We start from the raw sequence: 16,075 nt of genomic DNA on the forward strand, positions 1-16,075 counted from the left end.
TTTTAGCCTCTCCCATCTCCCCCAGAGATGGCATAAACTGAGTGTGGGCACCTGGTCTCCATCCTCCTCTCGTCTTCACGAAGCTCCCCTTCTTTGTGAACCATGCCTCAGTTTACTTTCAGAGTCCTTTTATGGCCCTCCTCCTATGTTCTCTGTCCTCCAGCCCTGTATGTTATTCTCTGCTCCTTCCCACCCTCCCTAGGATAGGAAATTGAGCAATAGGGACATTGAAGAAACGGGAACGGGGGTGAGTAGAGGAAGTTTGTCCTATGTCACTGGTTCCAATCTTTTGATACCATGGGCCTTCCCTTTTCCATGTCTATGGGTGCCATATTTTGACACACTTTTTTCTCAGATGGAATTTATTTATTTATTTATTTTAAAGATTTTATTTATTTGACAGAGAGAGACACAGTGAGAGAGGAAACACAAGCAGGGGGAGTGGGAGAGGGAGAAGCAGCCTTCCCCTCGGAGCAGGGAGCCCGATGTGGGGCTCAATCCCAGGACCCTGGGATCATGACCTGAACCGAAGGCAGACGCTCAATGACTGAGCCACCCAGGCGTCCCTCAGATTGAATTTATTAATGGTGTGCCCTGCTTTTCCATTTTTAAGAGTCACACCACATGTACGTGTCTGGTCAGTGCCCTGGCTGGCATGAGATAACTTGACTTACCATATAACGTTGATGAAAATCCAGCCAACATCAAACATGCGTGATGTTTTAGTTAGCCTGAGTGCTGGTATCTCAAGTAAAAGCATATGTAAAAATATTGGAATGAACTTGGGGACCTGTCCTCACTGCCTTTTGGTACCCCAAGAAGATGGTCCCGCTCAGGGAAGGGCTAGAGCTGGGGAAGCTTGTCCATGAACTAATCAGCCAACATGGACCCAGTGCTTCCTGTGTGCGGCCCTGAGCTCAGTGTGTGGAGCAGGGCTCTGTGGGAGGGCACTCGGACACTTGTCTTTGGAGAAACCAGATAGAAACCAGCTAGGAAAGATGGCAAATAATACAAGGCAAAATGTGCCCTTGCCAAGAACTCCCACAGGAGCTCAGAGAGGAGAGACAGCTATAGCCTACGTGGTGAAGGAGGTCGCCCCAGAGGAGGTGGGCTTCCAGGGGTGGGTTCTGCACCAACAAGGGTGGGCATGTCTGTAGGAGGACCTCCCCCCATAGCTCTTTCGTTCACATTTTCCAGACGTGGAACAGATGGCCATCGACTGGCTGACGGGCAACTTCTACTTTGTGGATGACATCGATGATAGGATCTTTGTCTGCAACCGAAACGGGGACACGTGTGTCACTTTGCTGGACCTGGAGCTCTACAACCCCAAGGGCATTGCATTGGACCCTGCCATGGGGTAAGAGGGGTGGGCCGAGGCTGTGGTGGAAGGGAGAGTGCCCGATGTCCAGAGCCCAGTTAACGTGCCCTCTGCCCACAGGAAGGTGTTCTTCACTGACTATGGGCAGATCCCAAAGGTGGAGCGCTGTGACATGGATGGGCAGAACCGCACCAAGCTGGTTGATAGCAAGATCGTGTTTCCTCACGGCATCACTCTGGACCTCGTCAGCCGCCTCGTCTACTGGGCCGACGCCTACCTGGACTACATTGAGGTGGTGGACTACGAGGGCAAGGGCCGGCAGACCATCATCCAGGGCATTTTGGTGAGGGGAAAGCTTTTTCAGGGCAGCCATTCCCTAGGCCTCCCAGTGAGAGGGAGGATGACATGGGAGCACGTTTGCCTTCTGGTGGGAAGCGGGGTAGACATGAGCCCCTCAAGGAAGGGAGTGGATATGGCTTCTACTCTGACGGAAACAGGTCATTTTAGAGACATCCTTTAATTCCCTTTTCTCACTTGATCCTTACAACAACCCCTGGGAGATAAGCGGGCAGGTGTCTCAGTTCCTTTTTGGCATTAGAAAAAGCAGGGTTCAAAGAGGTTAAGAGATTTGCCTGAAGTTACACAGCTGGGAAATAGCACTGGGACCAAGTCTAGAAGCCCTTCCAACTCAGAGATGGCACCTCCATTCTGGGATCATTGAGGTGACCAGCCATCCCTGTTAGCCCTGGACGTGCCACAAACCAGCAAATCCCTTTGTCTTGGACAAGCTGGAACAGTCAGTCACCTTGGATAAGTTATGTGGGTAGCAAGGGCTGTTACCAGGCTTGCTTGGGGCAAGTCTGTCCTCTCAGTCTTCCCAAAGCTGGTGGCTAGAGTTGGGCTAAGAATGTCCTCCTTTGGACAGAGTTTAGGGCCCAACTCCAATTCAGTCCAAAATGGTTCCATTATCCACTGTATGCCTGAGCCTGTGGGGGACGTGGTTCCTGCCCTCAAGGGGTTTGAGCAGAGTGGATGGGATGAGTCCACAAATCACCAGTCAGTGGATAATAGCCAGAGAGATGGAGCGTGAAAGGTGAGCCTGTGTCTGGTTAGAAGATCCCAGAAGCTCTTCAGAGAGACGCTCTGTGAAGGATGAGTGGGATTTTGACAAGCAAAGATCTCAAGAGCCGGAGGAGACAGGAGGAAAGCGTAGAGTTAGACAGTTGTGGAATGAAGTGGGCAGTGCAAATAATGAAATTTGGATGGGAAACCGAGGGGCTCTCCAGGACAGAGGGAGGATTCCCTTCTCCTCTCATGCTGACCATTCCTACCTGCCCGTCTCAGATTGAGCATCTGTATGGCCTGACCGTGTTTGAGAATTATCTCTATGCCACCAACTCGGACAATGCCAATGCCCAGCAGAAGACGAGCGTGATCCGAGTGAATCGATTCAACAGCACTGACTACCAGGTCGTCACCCGTGTGGACAAGGGTGGTGCCCTCCATATCTACCACCAGCGGCGTCAGCCCCGAGGTGAGTGGGGCCCCGCAGCCCCTGCATGGACCCTCCTGTGGGAATGCCCGGTTCTCTCATATCATGACTGCTTCTTATAGCAATCCATCCCGGACTAGCTCCCCTGGCCCCTCAGCTTCCCCTGCCAGCCCCTTCCTGCCCCTCAGCCTCTAGATCCCACCTCCATGGAGCCCCTGCACCCAATTCTGCTCAGGACATAGGTTGCTCCTCCCAGTTTCCTGGCTGCTTCAGAGTAGAAGCACCTGACCACGGGCAATGGTGTGACTCTCTCCCCTGGCCGCAGAAACGGCCACCTGCAAGTCTGAAGGCAGAGAAATCCCAGTCCTGTGGCTTCTAAAGCTTCAAATGGGACAACAGGTTTAAAGACCACAGCAGGAAGGAGTGTGGTCAGACCTCAGGAAGCCTTCCCGAAGCCTGGGCACGGGAGCTCTGGAGGGGCCTGACTAGCTCTCCCCTGCCTGCAGTGAGGAGCCACGCCTGTGAGAATGACCAGTTCGGGAAGCCAGGCGGCTGCTCCGACATCTGCCTGCTAGCCAACAGCCACAAGGCACGGACCTGCCGCTGCCGCTCCGGCTTCAGCCTGGGCAGTGATGGGAAGTCATGCAAGAGTGAGTGACCGCGGGGGGGGTGTGCCCGCTGGGATGGGGTGGGACACGTCCTTGTCTGCCTCCCCACAGCCTGGCCGTTTCTGTCTGAGATGCAGAGAAATGAAGGGATTTACCCATTTCGCCTCTAGTGGGGGGCCGAGACGGAATTTGAACCCACATCCAAGAGCAAGGCTTTTCCCATTACCCTCCTCGGGCTCTGTAGAAGACTGTCAACTGGCCCATTCAATTCATTCATCCATTCATTCATTCACTCAACAAATACCTCGTGAGCACGGGCTGTGTCTGGTGCTGTCCTGGCCATGAGGATTCGGCAGTGACAAGATAGATGTCATCTCTGCCTTACGGAGCTTATAGTCTGGCAGGGGAGACAGACGAGTAAAAGTTACTCCAAGTGGTACCTGGTGTTAGGAAGAAAACAGTGGAGCACAGGCCTGCTGATGGCAGTGAGGGCCCCAGCTGGGGTGGAGTGATCAGGGAAGGCTTCTCTGTGGAGCAGGGATTTGAGCCAAGTTCTCTATGAAGGGAGGAGTCGAGTCACGTGACCACCTGAAGGCAGAGCCCTCTGGCAGAGGGGATCAACAGTGCCAGGCTTCAAGGCTGAGAAGGGCACAGCATGAATGAGGCGAGACAGGAAGGAGAGGTTGGACGGGATTCGAAATGGGACGAGGAGCTCTTGGTGACTTTCCAGCAGAGAAGTGACGTGATGTGCTTCACATTGGTCAAAAGATCATGCTGGCTGGACGCTGGGTAGAGGATGAACAGCAGGAGAGTGGCAGGAGGCTCCTTCTGTGGTGTAAGCAAGGGGTGGTGTGGCTTAGATAAGGATGATAGGAGTAGAAGTGATCCAGCGTGATCAGAATCCAACATTTTACCACGGAGCAGTGAGCACCTAACTGAAAACCTGCTCCTGGCTACTCTTGCACCATCTCCTACCCTTAGACTGGCAAGGCAGACCCCCCAGGGTGCTGTCCCTGGCCTTTACATGTTTATGGATCTGTCCATGTGACCCCGACCCCCTGCCATACCCATACCCCCTGACCCAGGAGAGCTGGGGCATTGCAGCCTCTTGGGCCGTGGCCCTGGAGGCGGGGTGGTAGTCTGTGTGTGTGTGTGTGTGTGTGTGTGTGCGCGCGTGCGCACACACGTGCCTGACTTTGTGCCCCTCCTTGTGCCTGCCCTAGAACCAGAACACGAGCTGTTCCTTGTGTATGGCAAGGGCCGGCCAGGCATTATCCGGGGCATGGATATGGGGGCCAAGGTCCCGGACGAACACATGATCCCCATTGAGAACCTCATGAACCCCCGGGCCTTGGACTTCCATGCTGAGACTGGCTTCATCTATTTTGCCGACACCACCAGCTACCTCATTGGCCGCCAGAAGATCGATGGCACCGAGCGGGAGACCATCCTAAAGGACGGTAAGGGCCCCCGAAGTGAGGGCTGTGCAGATGGGACTCCCGAGGGACACCCACCTGGGAAAGGAAGCCACGTGAGGCCTGCGCATCGCCTTCTCAGCGCCCTCTCAGCATGGAGAGTCCCCTGCTGACTGGCTGGCTGGGCCGGTTGGCATGGAGATGGGGGGATAGACAGATTGACCCCTGTGTGACCCCCTTCTTGGCTGAGCTGGAAAGAGGCAGGAGGATGGATGGGTTAGGCAGCGTGGGCCGTCCTTGCCAACCCTTGGGAAAACTCGGGGTCTCTCTGCCGTCGGCTCTGAGCTCCGGAGCTGCACACAGGACACAGCCCAGGGGAGGCCTGAGGCCTTGAGTAGAGCAGCCCCGCCAGCACCTGGGTGCCCACAGAGGGCCTGCACAGCCCTTACAGCCACCAGAGCTGCTTGCTTATCTGTCCTGCGAAGAATATGTTTTGGGACCTGAACCCAGTTTTTCCCTCTGGGCTGCTTGGGCAGGACAACACTACATTGTCTCCTCGATTTCCATCTGCCTCTGAGCTCCTGAGTTCTGCCCCTTTCCTGCTGGGTGTCAGGAATTCCCAAACCTGCACTTGGGCCCCCAGGACAGAGCTCTCTACCCAGTGAATCTGGCTGATGCCCAGTTACTGCTCCCCACCCCCCGCAGTTCTGCTCATTGAACCTCAGCAGTCAGCAATCATAAGACTTTGGGGAAATCAGAAGTAACTCATCAGGAAAAGATTGGGGTTCCCTATACCAGGGGAGCTGCTATGTAAGCGTGAGATGAACCCTTTGGCTAAGTGAAAAATCACTTCCTAATTTATTCATTTTGTTAGCTCAGGACTTTTGGGCCTGGGATGTTGTGTCACTCTTGTGCCCAGAGCCACACACACCCCAGCTCACTCCAGCTCAGGCTCAGACAGGCCCTCACATGAGAGCTTGCATCTGCCACGTAGGTTCACGGGCTGCCGGCTGCAGTTTTGAGAGCCCCAGGGCCTCAATGCAGTCTCCTCAGCTCCTTTTCCAACCCCCCACCCCAGCACACCCACCGTCTCGGGCACAGGGTGCTCCCCGCACGGCCTGGGTGTCGGGTTGCTCAGAGGCAGGCAGTGTTGAGGTTCCTTTGAGGCTCTCCGTCATGGCCCCCTTCACTCCCTGCAGGTATCCACAATGTGGAGGGGGTAGCTGTGGACTGGATGGGGGACAATTTGTATTGGACGGATGATGGACCCAAGAAGACCATCAGTGTGGCCAGGCTGGAGAAGGCTGCTCAGACCCGAAAGACTTTAATCGAGGGCAAAATGACACACCCCAGGGCCATTGTGGTGGATCCACTCAATGGGTGAGTCTTCCCAGGGCCTGGGGGTAGGAGGAGTCAGGAACTGTGGGTCTCAGAACTGGGAGGTGAGACAAGGAGTGTACAGGGGAGAGCAATCTAAAGTGGGGTGCTGAGGCAGGAATCAGAGGCTGAATGGGGGAAAGGTGCCCCATCTTCAGGACAATGAGAGTGATGCCTTAGACACATACAGAGAGATCTGGTCCTGTCACTCCCAACTTGGGGCCCCCTGCAGGCTCCCCTCGCCCTTGGAGTGAGAGCCACATTCCTTATCAGGCCTGGGCTCCTACAGGATCTGCCTGCATCCCCTCAACCTCATCTGCATCTCTCTGCTACCCTAGGAAATTCTGTCCCCACCGCCCCCTGTCTGTTCCTCAGACCCCCCAGCTCTTCCTGCCTCAAGGCTTTTGCTCTGGGAGTTGCTTTGCCTGAAGCTCCCAGACATTTGCAGATCTAGCCCCTTGTCCACATTCACACCTAGGCTCAAATGCCGCCTCCTCAGGGAGGCCTTCCCCAGCTGCTGCCCAGTCCACTCTCTATACCTTCATCCTGCTTCGTGCCCTTCCTGGTTTTTCTCGACCTCCAATGTGTGTCACCTTCCAGTTGACTTGTTTCTTGTCTGTACCCCTGGGTGGGATGTGATCTCCATGAGAGCAGGGGCCTTGCCTGCCTGGGTCTCCACTGGGTCCCCGAGTGCCAAAACTGTGCCCAGCTCACAGTAGGCACTCGACAAATACTGGCTGAGTGGAGGAATGAATGGAATGTGGGGGCGAGGGTGGAGTAGGCAGGAAGCCCCTGGGAGGAGCTCTGGTACAGCACACGTGGATCGGGATCACACAGCAGGCTGCCGAAGGCAGCGGTGGCCCATGGGTGCTGACCAGTCACTGCCCACAGGTGGATGTACTGGACAGACTGGGAGGAGGACCCAAAGGACAGTCGGCGAGGGCGGCTGGAGAGGGCCTGGATGGATGGCTCACACCGAGACATCTTCGTCACCTCCAAGACAGTGCTATGGCCCAATGGGCTGAGCCTGGACATCCCAGCGGGGCGCCTCTACTGGGTGGATGCCTTCTATGACCGCATCGAGACCATACTGCTCAATGGCACAGACCGGAAGGTGGGCAGGCACGCACCTGTGTGGGGGTGTTCTTGTGTGCTTTGCTAGGCCACGTTTGTGTGTGGATGGGGCTTTTTTTTTTTTTTAAGATTTTATTTATTTGAGAGAGAGAACAAGCAGGGGTGGGGGAAGAGAGAGAGGGAGAAGCAGACTTCCCGCTGAGCAGGGAGCCCCACGCGGGACTCGATCCCAGGACCCCGGGATCGTGACCTGAGCCGAAGGCAGACGCTTAACCGACTGAGCCACCCAGGCGCCCCTAGATGCGGCTTTTTGTGTGTGAATGTGTGGGCATCTCTGGATCTAGGCCCGTGTGCTTCATGCATGTCCACCTCCGTCCCTGTGGATGTGCGCCTCTCTGTGCTGTGTGTGTTACATGTCCTATTGCCTGAGGATCGCCTCTCCAAGAGCGTGTCTGGGACTGCATGCTGTCTGCGGGCTTGGCCACTCATGTGCGTACCGGAGCGGACAGCGCGTGTGCATCTCTGCACGTTTGTGCCCACACACACAGCACACTTTGGTGTGCGCCTGCTGTGTTTGTCTCTGTGCAAGTGCAGGACTCCTAGAGACGGCGTCGACACGCACTTTTTCACTGGGTCGGCCTTATGCTTCGGGACTCATGTGCATATCTAGGCATGTGGACTGAGCCTTTTCCTGGTATAGAAGGCCCTTGATGATCTGGCCTCTGACTATCTCTGTGGTCTTATGTCTCCCCCTGTTCCCTGCACCCTGACATTTGAGCAAGTGACCCAAGACAGCTTGGAATTCCCAGCACATAGCGTACAGGGTGCAGCCCCCTGTGCTGTTGCTGACGCAGTTTCCCCACTCCTCCTCCCCTGTCCCATGGCTCAGGAGCCACCTTCTCCGGGATGTTGTCTCCAGACCCCTCTTCCAGCCTGGATTACCGCGTGTGCCCTCCATGAGACAATAGTGGCTTCAGGGCAGGGACGGTGTCTTTTTCATACCATAGCTTGACCCTTAATAGATCCTGGCAAATGTTTGTTGAGTGAAGAAATGAACAGATGAATTTTGGCTGTCTGCTCAGTACTTTGTGTGTGTGCGCGCGCATATACCCATGTTGGAGGGATATGAATGCATATGAATGGATCCAAGGGAGGATAGTGTGGACAAGTTCCCCATCAGCATCCTGCTGGGTCCAGGGTCTGGCACCTCAGTGTGTGCAAAGCTGTCACCCTCATGGGCTCCTAGGCTAATGGGGGAAACAAGACCCACACCCAGGACATGGACACATGAATGAACAAAATGTTAATCCCCCCGGGCCCTCCTCAGGCACCCCATTTCTCCTCAGCTCCTCAGTAACCTCCCCTCCATTCTTAGATTGTATACGAGGGTCCTGAGCTGAACCACGCCTTCGGCCTGTGTCACCACGGCAACTACCTCTTCTGGACCGAGTACCGGAGTGGCAGTGTTTACCGCTTAGAACGGGGCACAGGCGGCGCCCCCCCGACCGTGACCCTTCTGCGCAGCGAGCGGCCCCCCATCTTTGAGATCCGCATGTATGATGCCCAGCAGCAGCAAGGTACCGCCTGGGGCTGGGGCCAGTGATTGGGGGGGTCCTGGATGGGGAGTGAGGCTACTCGGGGCGGTGGGGGTGAAGGCACTCCCCAGGGAACCTAGGCTCTGAGTTTTGAGGCCCTGGAGAAGAGAGTTTGATTGTCTTCCGCGTCTCCCTCCCTGTCCCGTGCCTCCATGTTCTCTCCAACATGCTTATTGTCCTGTCGTCACTGCCTCCCTTTCTGACTCCTCACTTGAACGTGACTTTTCCCTGTCCTCGCCGGCCCCTCCCTCGGCCCTGCCTTTGTAGTGGGCACCAACAAATGTCGTGTGAACAACGGTGGCTGCAGCAGCCTGTGCCTGGCCACCCCTGGGAGCCGCCAGTGCGCGTGCGCTGAGGACCAGGTGTTGGACACAGACGGCGTCACCTGCTTGGGTATGAGGTGCCCAGCCGGGGTGGGAGGCCTGGGAGCAGTCCTCAGCGGGAGGGGGCCGAAGTGTCCAGTCAGAGATGAAAGAGGCAAAGGAGATCCTGTCGGGGCAACAGGAGGCAAGGGTTGTGGTGAGAGAAGGCCCTGGGAGCAGGAGAGCATTCGGGGAGGACTGGGGATGGGAGGAATTTGGAAGAGCACAAAGATTAGGGGAAACTGAGTGATGACCAGGACAGCTTGGGAAAGAGGAACACATCCTTTTACATTTATCTCCCCTGGATCCAAGTAATATAACAACAGTTTTAAATACTGGAAATTAGAGAGGGGGAAAAAAAGCCCAAATCCCACCAACAGACCCCAGTGTATTGTTAGCAGTGTGGGGAAGGAACACCATCTCTTTATGACCAGCTGGGTTACATGGTTGGGTTTATTTATTTATTTATTTATTTATTTATTTATTTTTTAAGATTTTATTTATTTATTTATTTGAGACAGAGAGAATGAGAGACAGAGAGCATGAGGGGGAGGAGGGTCAGAGGGAGAAGCAGACTCCCTGCCGAGCAGGGAGCCCGATGCGGGACTCGATCCCGTGACTCCAGGATCATGACATGGTTGGGTTTAGATAGCTGAGATCATACTGCACATAAAATGTCTTCCACCCTCTTGGGCTCATATATGTCACAGCATTTTCTGTGTTATTGTTACATTATTTTAAATAGGCTCTTCTTAGATAAAAGTAGGTCATGCTCATTGTAAAAAAATAAATAAATGAACAGTATAGAAAAACATAAAGAGAAAGTACAAGCCACCCCAAATACCACCATCCATGGATGTCACTGTTACCATTTGGGGGGGACACCCTCCCAAGCAGTTCTCTACGTGTTTACCTTTACTTAAACGGAATCGCGCTCCACCTGCTGTTCTGTTTTCTGCTTTTTGTCACTCAACAGTAGGTCATAGATACGTCAGCAGAATTTTTAATGACTGAAATATATTTCATTAGTAAACGGTCCTTAATTTTCTCAACCATTTCTCTCTACTGCAGGATGTTTAGGTTGTTTTTCTCTTTTGTTATAATCACAGCTAACATCGATTTCTTGAGCACAGACAGGAACTAAGACAGGATTATAAGCACTTCCCGTGCAGTAACTTGTTTACTCCTTAAAATATTCCTGTAGGGAGCGTGTATTTTATTATCCCCAGTATACAGATGAAGAAATTGAGGCCCAAAGTCCAAATAGGGATTTGAACTCAGGAAATCTGACCCAGAGCCTGTTTTTTTCATCACTTGCCCTGCTATTTCCCACACCTTCCTGCCTTCCCATATTCTGGATTGTTACCTTAAGATAGAATCCCGGAAATGAAAATGGGTCAATGGGGCCTTAGCAGACAGCTAAGGAGTGACTGAGGCCAGGTGGAAGGCAAGAGCATTGGCCGAGAGGGAAATCAAGTGGCCAGGGTGATGGAAGGATCTACACGGACATTGAAATCCTTGAGAATTAGAGCAGGAGAGAATGGGGGAAAAGTGACACCAAGCCAGGAGCTAAAAACCCTTAAGATGCCAGGGAGTGGCCTGGGGGCCCGTAGAAGTAGGGGTTGGTATAGTCTAATAGCATGAAAGTCAGCGCTGATTTTTCAGGAAAGAGAGAATAGTCGGGAAGCAGTAGCGAGGAGCAAGGTGACACATACCAAGGCCCAGTGGTCCAGGGCCGCAAGAGAGACAGTAGGCACCCACGGGATGCACAGAAGTTTCAGGGATTAGAGCGGGGATGAGAGATGGTTGGGTCAGAAAGGCATCCAGCAGAGCTCAGGGTGCAGGGACAGGGGCCGACATGGGAGTGCTGGGCTTCTTGACGTTACCCATGCAAACACAGACCAAGGACATAGTGATTTTACTGCTGAGAGCTCAAGGCAGACAGGGGTGGTGAGGTAGGAGTGTCAGGGGACAAGAGGGTGCAGCCTGCAGAGTTCTGGGGCCTGTGTTCACTCCTTCTGGTGGAGCTGATGCATCTGTGAAGGAAAAAGCCCAGGGACCAGGATAGGGCCCTGGGGGTCCCAGAGGTGACTTCCAAGAGGCAGTTTGTGGAGGAAGCGGGTGAGGAGTGGTCTTCTCAGTAGGGACAAAAGTAACGGGGCGGGGGGTGGGGCTCCAGGCTCTCTCGGAGGCACCTGGTCTCAGGTCATACTGAAGTACTGAAAGTATTCAAGTAAACATCACCCTTGTGGCTTGAGAAAGAGCTGCACTTTCCATCCAGATTATTTGTTCATGAAGAATTACGCCCTAGGAAAAATGACTCTCGGGATATTATTTAAAATAATACAACAGGCAAGCATAGTACAGAGAGCAGAGCCCCTGCCCCATGACCTGGGTCTGACTTTCCCCCCACACCCCTGTGGTGCCTGCAGCGAACCCATCCTACGTGCCCCCACCCCAGTGCCAGCCGGGCGAGTTCGCCTGCGCCAACAGCCGCTGCATCCAGGAGCGCTGGAAGTGCGACGGGGACAATGACTGCTTGGACAACAGCGACGAGGCCCCGGCCCTCTGCCGTGAGTCCTCAACCCCCCTCCCCGGGGGTGGGGAGCACGGCAGGCCTGCAGGGCAGCAGGTAAGCGAGCTGGGCCCCGCCCTCTCACTGACCCCCAACCTGTTCGCTCCCCAGATCAGCACACCTGCCCCTCGGACCGCTTCAAGTGTGAGAACAACCGGTGCATCCCCAACCGCTGGCTCTGTGATGGGGACAACGACTGTGGGAACAGTGAAGACGAGTCCAACGCCACTTGCTCAGGTGTGGGTTCGGGGCAGACCGCACAGGGTGCCCCGCAGGCAGGGAGGGGGAGGTGGGGGCGGGGGGGCAGCCAGGCTTGGGAAGACAGAGCGGCCTTGGGAAAGAAAGGAGCGCGGGGTATTAGGGCCGAGAGGACGGGGCTGCGAGCGGGAGAGGAGTGCTCTCCCTGTGCCCAGAAGAACGGGGTTGGCTCTGAGGGCTGAGGTTTCAGGGAACAGAGCGTGGCTTCAGATTAGAGACAGGAGCAAGGAGGGTGGATCTTCTCCTTGGAGGACACCAGAGAAATGGGGTGAAGCAGATGGGGTGTCAGACCACATGGCTGTTGGTTGTTTTTTTTTTTTAAGATATTTATTTATTTATTTATTTATTTATTTATTTATTTATTTAAGAGAGAGAGCAAGTGTGAGCAGGTGGAGGGGCAGAGGGAGAGGGAGAGGGAAGGAGAGAATCCCAAGTGGACTCCATGCTGAGCGCAGAGCCCAACGTGGGGCTCGATCCCACGACCCTGAGATCACGACCTGAGCCGAAACCAAGAGTCGGACGCTTAACTGACTGAGCCATCCAGACGCCCCACACATAGATGGCTTTGAGTTTCTCTAAGAGAAATGGCTTTGAGACCCTTGGGAAGACTTCCTGATAGGCAGAGGATAGTAGGAAAGAACAGGAAGTTGAGAGGGGGACAGGGCTATGAACACTCGTGCCCATCCCTGTCCCCAGCTCGCACCTGCCCACCCAACCAGTTCTCCTGTGCCAGTGGCCGCTGCATCCCCATCTCCTGGACGTGTGATCTGGATGATGACTGTGGGGACCGCTCCGATGAGTCCGCCTCGTGTGGTAAGGGGGCAGCAGGGAGGCGAGACTGGCACAGGGGAGGGGGAGCCCGGGAGAACGTGCACTGGGGCAGGGGTGCTGGAGGGCCCCTAAACCTTAGTCCCCAGGTAGCCATGAGCAAGTTACTTCATCTCTGTGGCCTCTGTGAGTTTTGCCTACAAAATGGGGGATAATAAGAGCCCTGATGTGGGGATTCAGTGAGATCCTGCATGAAAAGCACTCAGCGCAGGGTGAATGGTTGGTAGCTAGAAGCTTGAGAAAGGATTGCTCAGAAGGATGGGGAAGAATGAGCAGAGCTCCAGGCTGAGCCCCCGCCACTTAGCTTTCCCACCCCTGACTGGCCGGGCTATGGCTGCTGGTTCCACGAGGGACCCCGCACCCACCTGCCTGGGGCTCTGATGCTGTATAATCTTGAGGGCCCTACTCAGCTGTTCTTTCTCTCTGACAGCCTATCCCACCTGCTTCCCCCTGACGCAGTTTACCTGCAACAATGGCAGATGCATCAACATCAACTGGCGATGTGACAATGGTAAGAGCTTGTCCCCCTTAACCTGCCCCGATTCCTAGGAAAGCTAGAAGCTACAGCCAGGTCCTGGGTGGGAGGTAAAGGGGTTTTAGAATCAAGCTGGGGCCTCCTTCCAATTCACTGAAGCCCCACTTGGTCGGCTGGGAGCAATGAGGACAAGCCAGAAATGCCATGGGGGAAACCAGTATGGACCGAGGGGAGACCCTCCTGGTCACCCATCAGCACCATTCCTCCCCAGACGGAGCCTGAGCGGCCCATTCTCTGGCAGAGGCTTGGGGGCCAGGGAGAAATGAGTGAGAAAGGCTAGAGGGAAAGAGCAAGGGGAGCCCAGTGCCCAACTCTCTTCCCCCTGCAAACCCCAGCTCCTGGGGTCCTTGGTGCACCCTCCAGGCTCCGGCTTCAGGCTCGGGAGCCCACCTGGCGGTCAGCCACGGACCACGGGATTTCAGCCCCGAGCCATGGGGGCCAGTGGATCGTCATGTGTGTGCCGTCTGGTGGCTCTGGTCGTGTCTGTGTGTTGTGACGTGTTGTATCAGTGGCTCCAGCCCTGGCTAATGTGTGAGAGGATGTACTGGGTCAACGCCATGTTGCCCCTCATCTTTGCTGTGTCTCGTGTGCCAATGGTTGCCCTGGCGGTTTCTGTGTTTCAGAGAAGGATTGTGGGGACGGCTCTGACGAAAAGACCTGTCCTGAGCCTGCCGGTCAGTGCATAGAAGCACATGCACCATCACCCCAGAGCCTGAGCCGGCCTCGGGCCGCCTCTCAGGACCCCCAGGCAGCTCCCCTCTCCAGAGAGCTCCTAGGATGTGAAGGGAAAGAGAAGGGAGAGAGGAGGTGACCGAGAAAGACAGTGGAAGGGCAAGAAGTAGACAGGGCAGAGGAGAGGAGATGACCGAGGTGGGAACAAGAAGACCAAGACACAGAGGGGAGGAGAGACAAGCAAATCCAGGTGGAAAAGAGGCAGGGACATACCCCAAGGGAGGAAGCCATGCCCCAGTTTTCTCAAGCGTCCTGAAAATGTGGAGGGAAGTCCCGTAACCCCCACCCACAAGGCCTCGAAAGCAGGACATTCATTCAGTCACCCTCAGATGCCTTCCAGAAGTGGCCCCTGACCCTTCCCAGCTTCAGACCATACCCCCCGTGAGCCAGGTGCCCAGAGCCTGGGGTCCAGCAGTGCCCACGCTCAGGGGGGGCCTGATGAGGCCCTTCCCTCCCCAGCAGGACACCTCACCTACACTCCACCCACCTCACTCCCTCCCAAACCAGAGAAGTCTCTGCCTTTCCCCCAAAGCAAGCTGACCCCTGTTCCCACACCCTGCTGAAAGGAGAAAGGGAAAGGAACGTGTCCAGTCCCCGACCCACCGCCTTCCGAGACTCAGGGAAGGGCCGTCGTGGGCCCCCCCCACCTCTTCCTCACCCCTCTTGCGTGGGCCATGGTGCATGCTGCAGTCTATGCAGTTTCTGTGTCTTTTCTGTTTGTTATTTTCTCAGTGGGGGGGTGGGGTGGGCTGAGGTGGGAATGGGGAGGTGGGCGTGGGGGCCCCAAGCTGAGGTCACAGAGAAGGCCGCTTGCTGACCTGCTCCTCGCTTCTGCCATTCTTGCTTCCCCCCAGACAATGACTGTGGGGACAACAGTGATGAGGCCGGTTGCAGCCACTCCTGCTCCAGCACTCAATTCAAGTGTAACAGCGGGCGCTGCATCCCCGAGCACTGGACCTGTGACGGGGACAACGACTGCGGGGACTACAGTGACGAGACCCACGCCAACTGCACCAACCAGGGTGGGTGTGCGGGGGCAGCAGGCGCGGCAAGACCGTCCGTGCCAGTCACTCAGCCGTCCCTCCGTCCCTCCGTGCCTCCCCCCGTCGTGTGCCACTGCCATCTGGGAACTGAGATAACCCAGACATGGCTCTTATCCTCAGGAGTTGCCTGTTGTGAGGGAGGGAGAGAGATTGTCAACAAACCGTCGTCACACGCTGTTAAGATTACGGGCTTTGCAGTTGGGTGGCCTTGGGTTTGCGCTCCAGCTCTGCAACTTACTATCTGGGTGGCCTTGAGCAAGTTACTTCATCTCTGTGGGCCTCTGTGAGTGTCATCTGCAAAGTGGGGATAATAATAGCGCCCACATCACAGCGCTGATGTGGGGGTTCAGTGAGATCATGCACAAAAAGCGTTCAGTGTACAGCCTGTGCTCGAGAGCTGGGAGCTTGAAAAAGGATGCTCGGGGTGGGGGGGGCGGGTGAGGATGAACGAGCACAGTGGGAACCAAAGGAGAGAGGCATTGGCTCTGTGAGGGTCCTCAGGGCCCAAGCCTCCAGGGCCCAGCCAGGGGGCAGTGGGGACCGAGTTTACTGGAAGGCACAGACCCTCTCAAGGAAGGTTTGTTTCTTGGCTCTGGCTGATTGTTTCCATGGAAGACTGCAGACCCAGGGTTGCCCAGGCTTTAAGAGAAGTCAGAAAAGCAGGTTTTTATGTGAAACCTACCCACTCCTAAACACTGGTGTATTAGCTTCCTATGCCTGCCACAACAAAGTACACAAACTGAGTGGCTTAAACAGCAGATATTTATCATCTCAGTTCTAGAAGCTCAAAACCCAAGTCCAAAATGTTGGCAGGGTTGGTTCCTTCTGAGGGCTGTGAGGGAGAATCTACCGAGGGCTCC

At 55.2% G+C, this 16,075-nt stretch overlaps 1 protein-coding gene across 1 annotated transcript in view; it reads left to right on the top strand.

Moving 5' to 3' along the window:
• Positions 1–16,075, top strand: part of LRP1 (LDL receptor related protein 1) — a 79,987-nt gene that overhangs the window by 24,293 nt on the left and 39,619 nt on the right. Inside the window, exons 7-20 of the mRNA XM_081821904.1 lie at positions 1,198–1,360; positions 1,442–1,664; positions 2,666–2,855; positions 3,320–3,463; positions 4,645–4,881; positions 6,036–6,216; positions 7,105–7,327; positions 8,663–8,864; positions 9,150–9,275; positions 11,677–11,817; positions 11,931–12,056; positions 12,774–12,890; positions 13,336–13,416; positions 15,027–15,194. Of these exons, the coding sequence (XP_081678030.1) occupies positions 1,198–1,360; positions 1,442–1,664; positions 2,666–2,855; positions 3,320–3,463; positions 4,645–4,881; positions 6,036–6,216; positions 7,105–7,327; positions 8,663–8,864; positions 9,150–9,275; positions 11,677–11,817; positions 11,931–12,056; positions 12,774–12,890; positions 13,336–13,416; positions 15,027–15,194 (2,322 nt within the window). The remainder of the gene's footprint in view (positions 1–1,197; positions 1,361–1,441; positions 1,665–2,665; positions 2,856–3,319; positions 3,464–4,644; positions 4,882–6,035; positions 6,217–7,104; positions 7,328–8,662; positions 8,865–9,149; positions 9,276–11,676; positions 11,818–11,930; positions 12,057–12,773; positions 12,891–13,335; positions 13,417–15,026; positions 15,195–16,075) is intronic.

This window comes from Leptonychotes weddellii, chromosome 5 (genome assembly GCF_054177405.1).
Source record: "Leptonychotes weddellii isolate Sample4059 chromosome 5, ASM5417740v2, whole genome shotgun sequence".
Classification (NCBI taxonomy): Eukaryota; Metazoa; Chordata; class Mammalia; order Carnivora; family Phocidae; genus Leptonychotes; species Leptonychotes weddellii.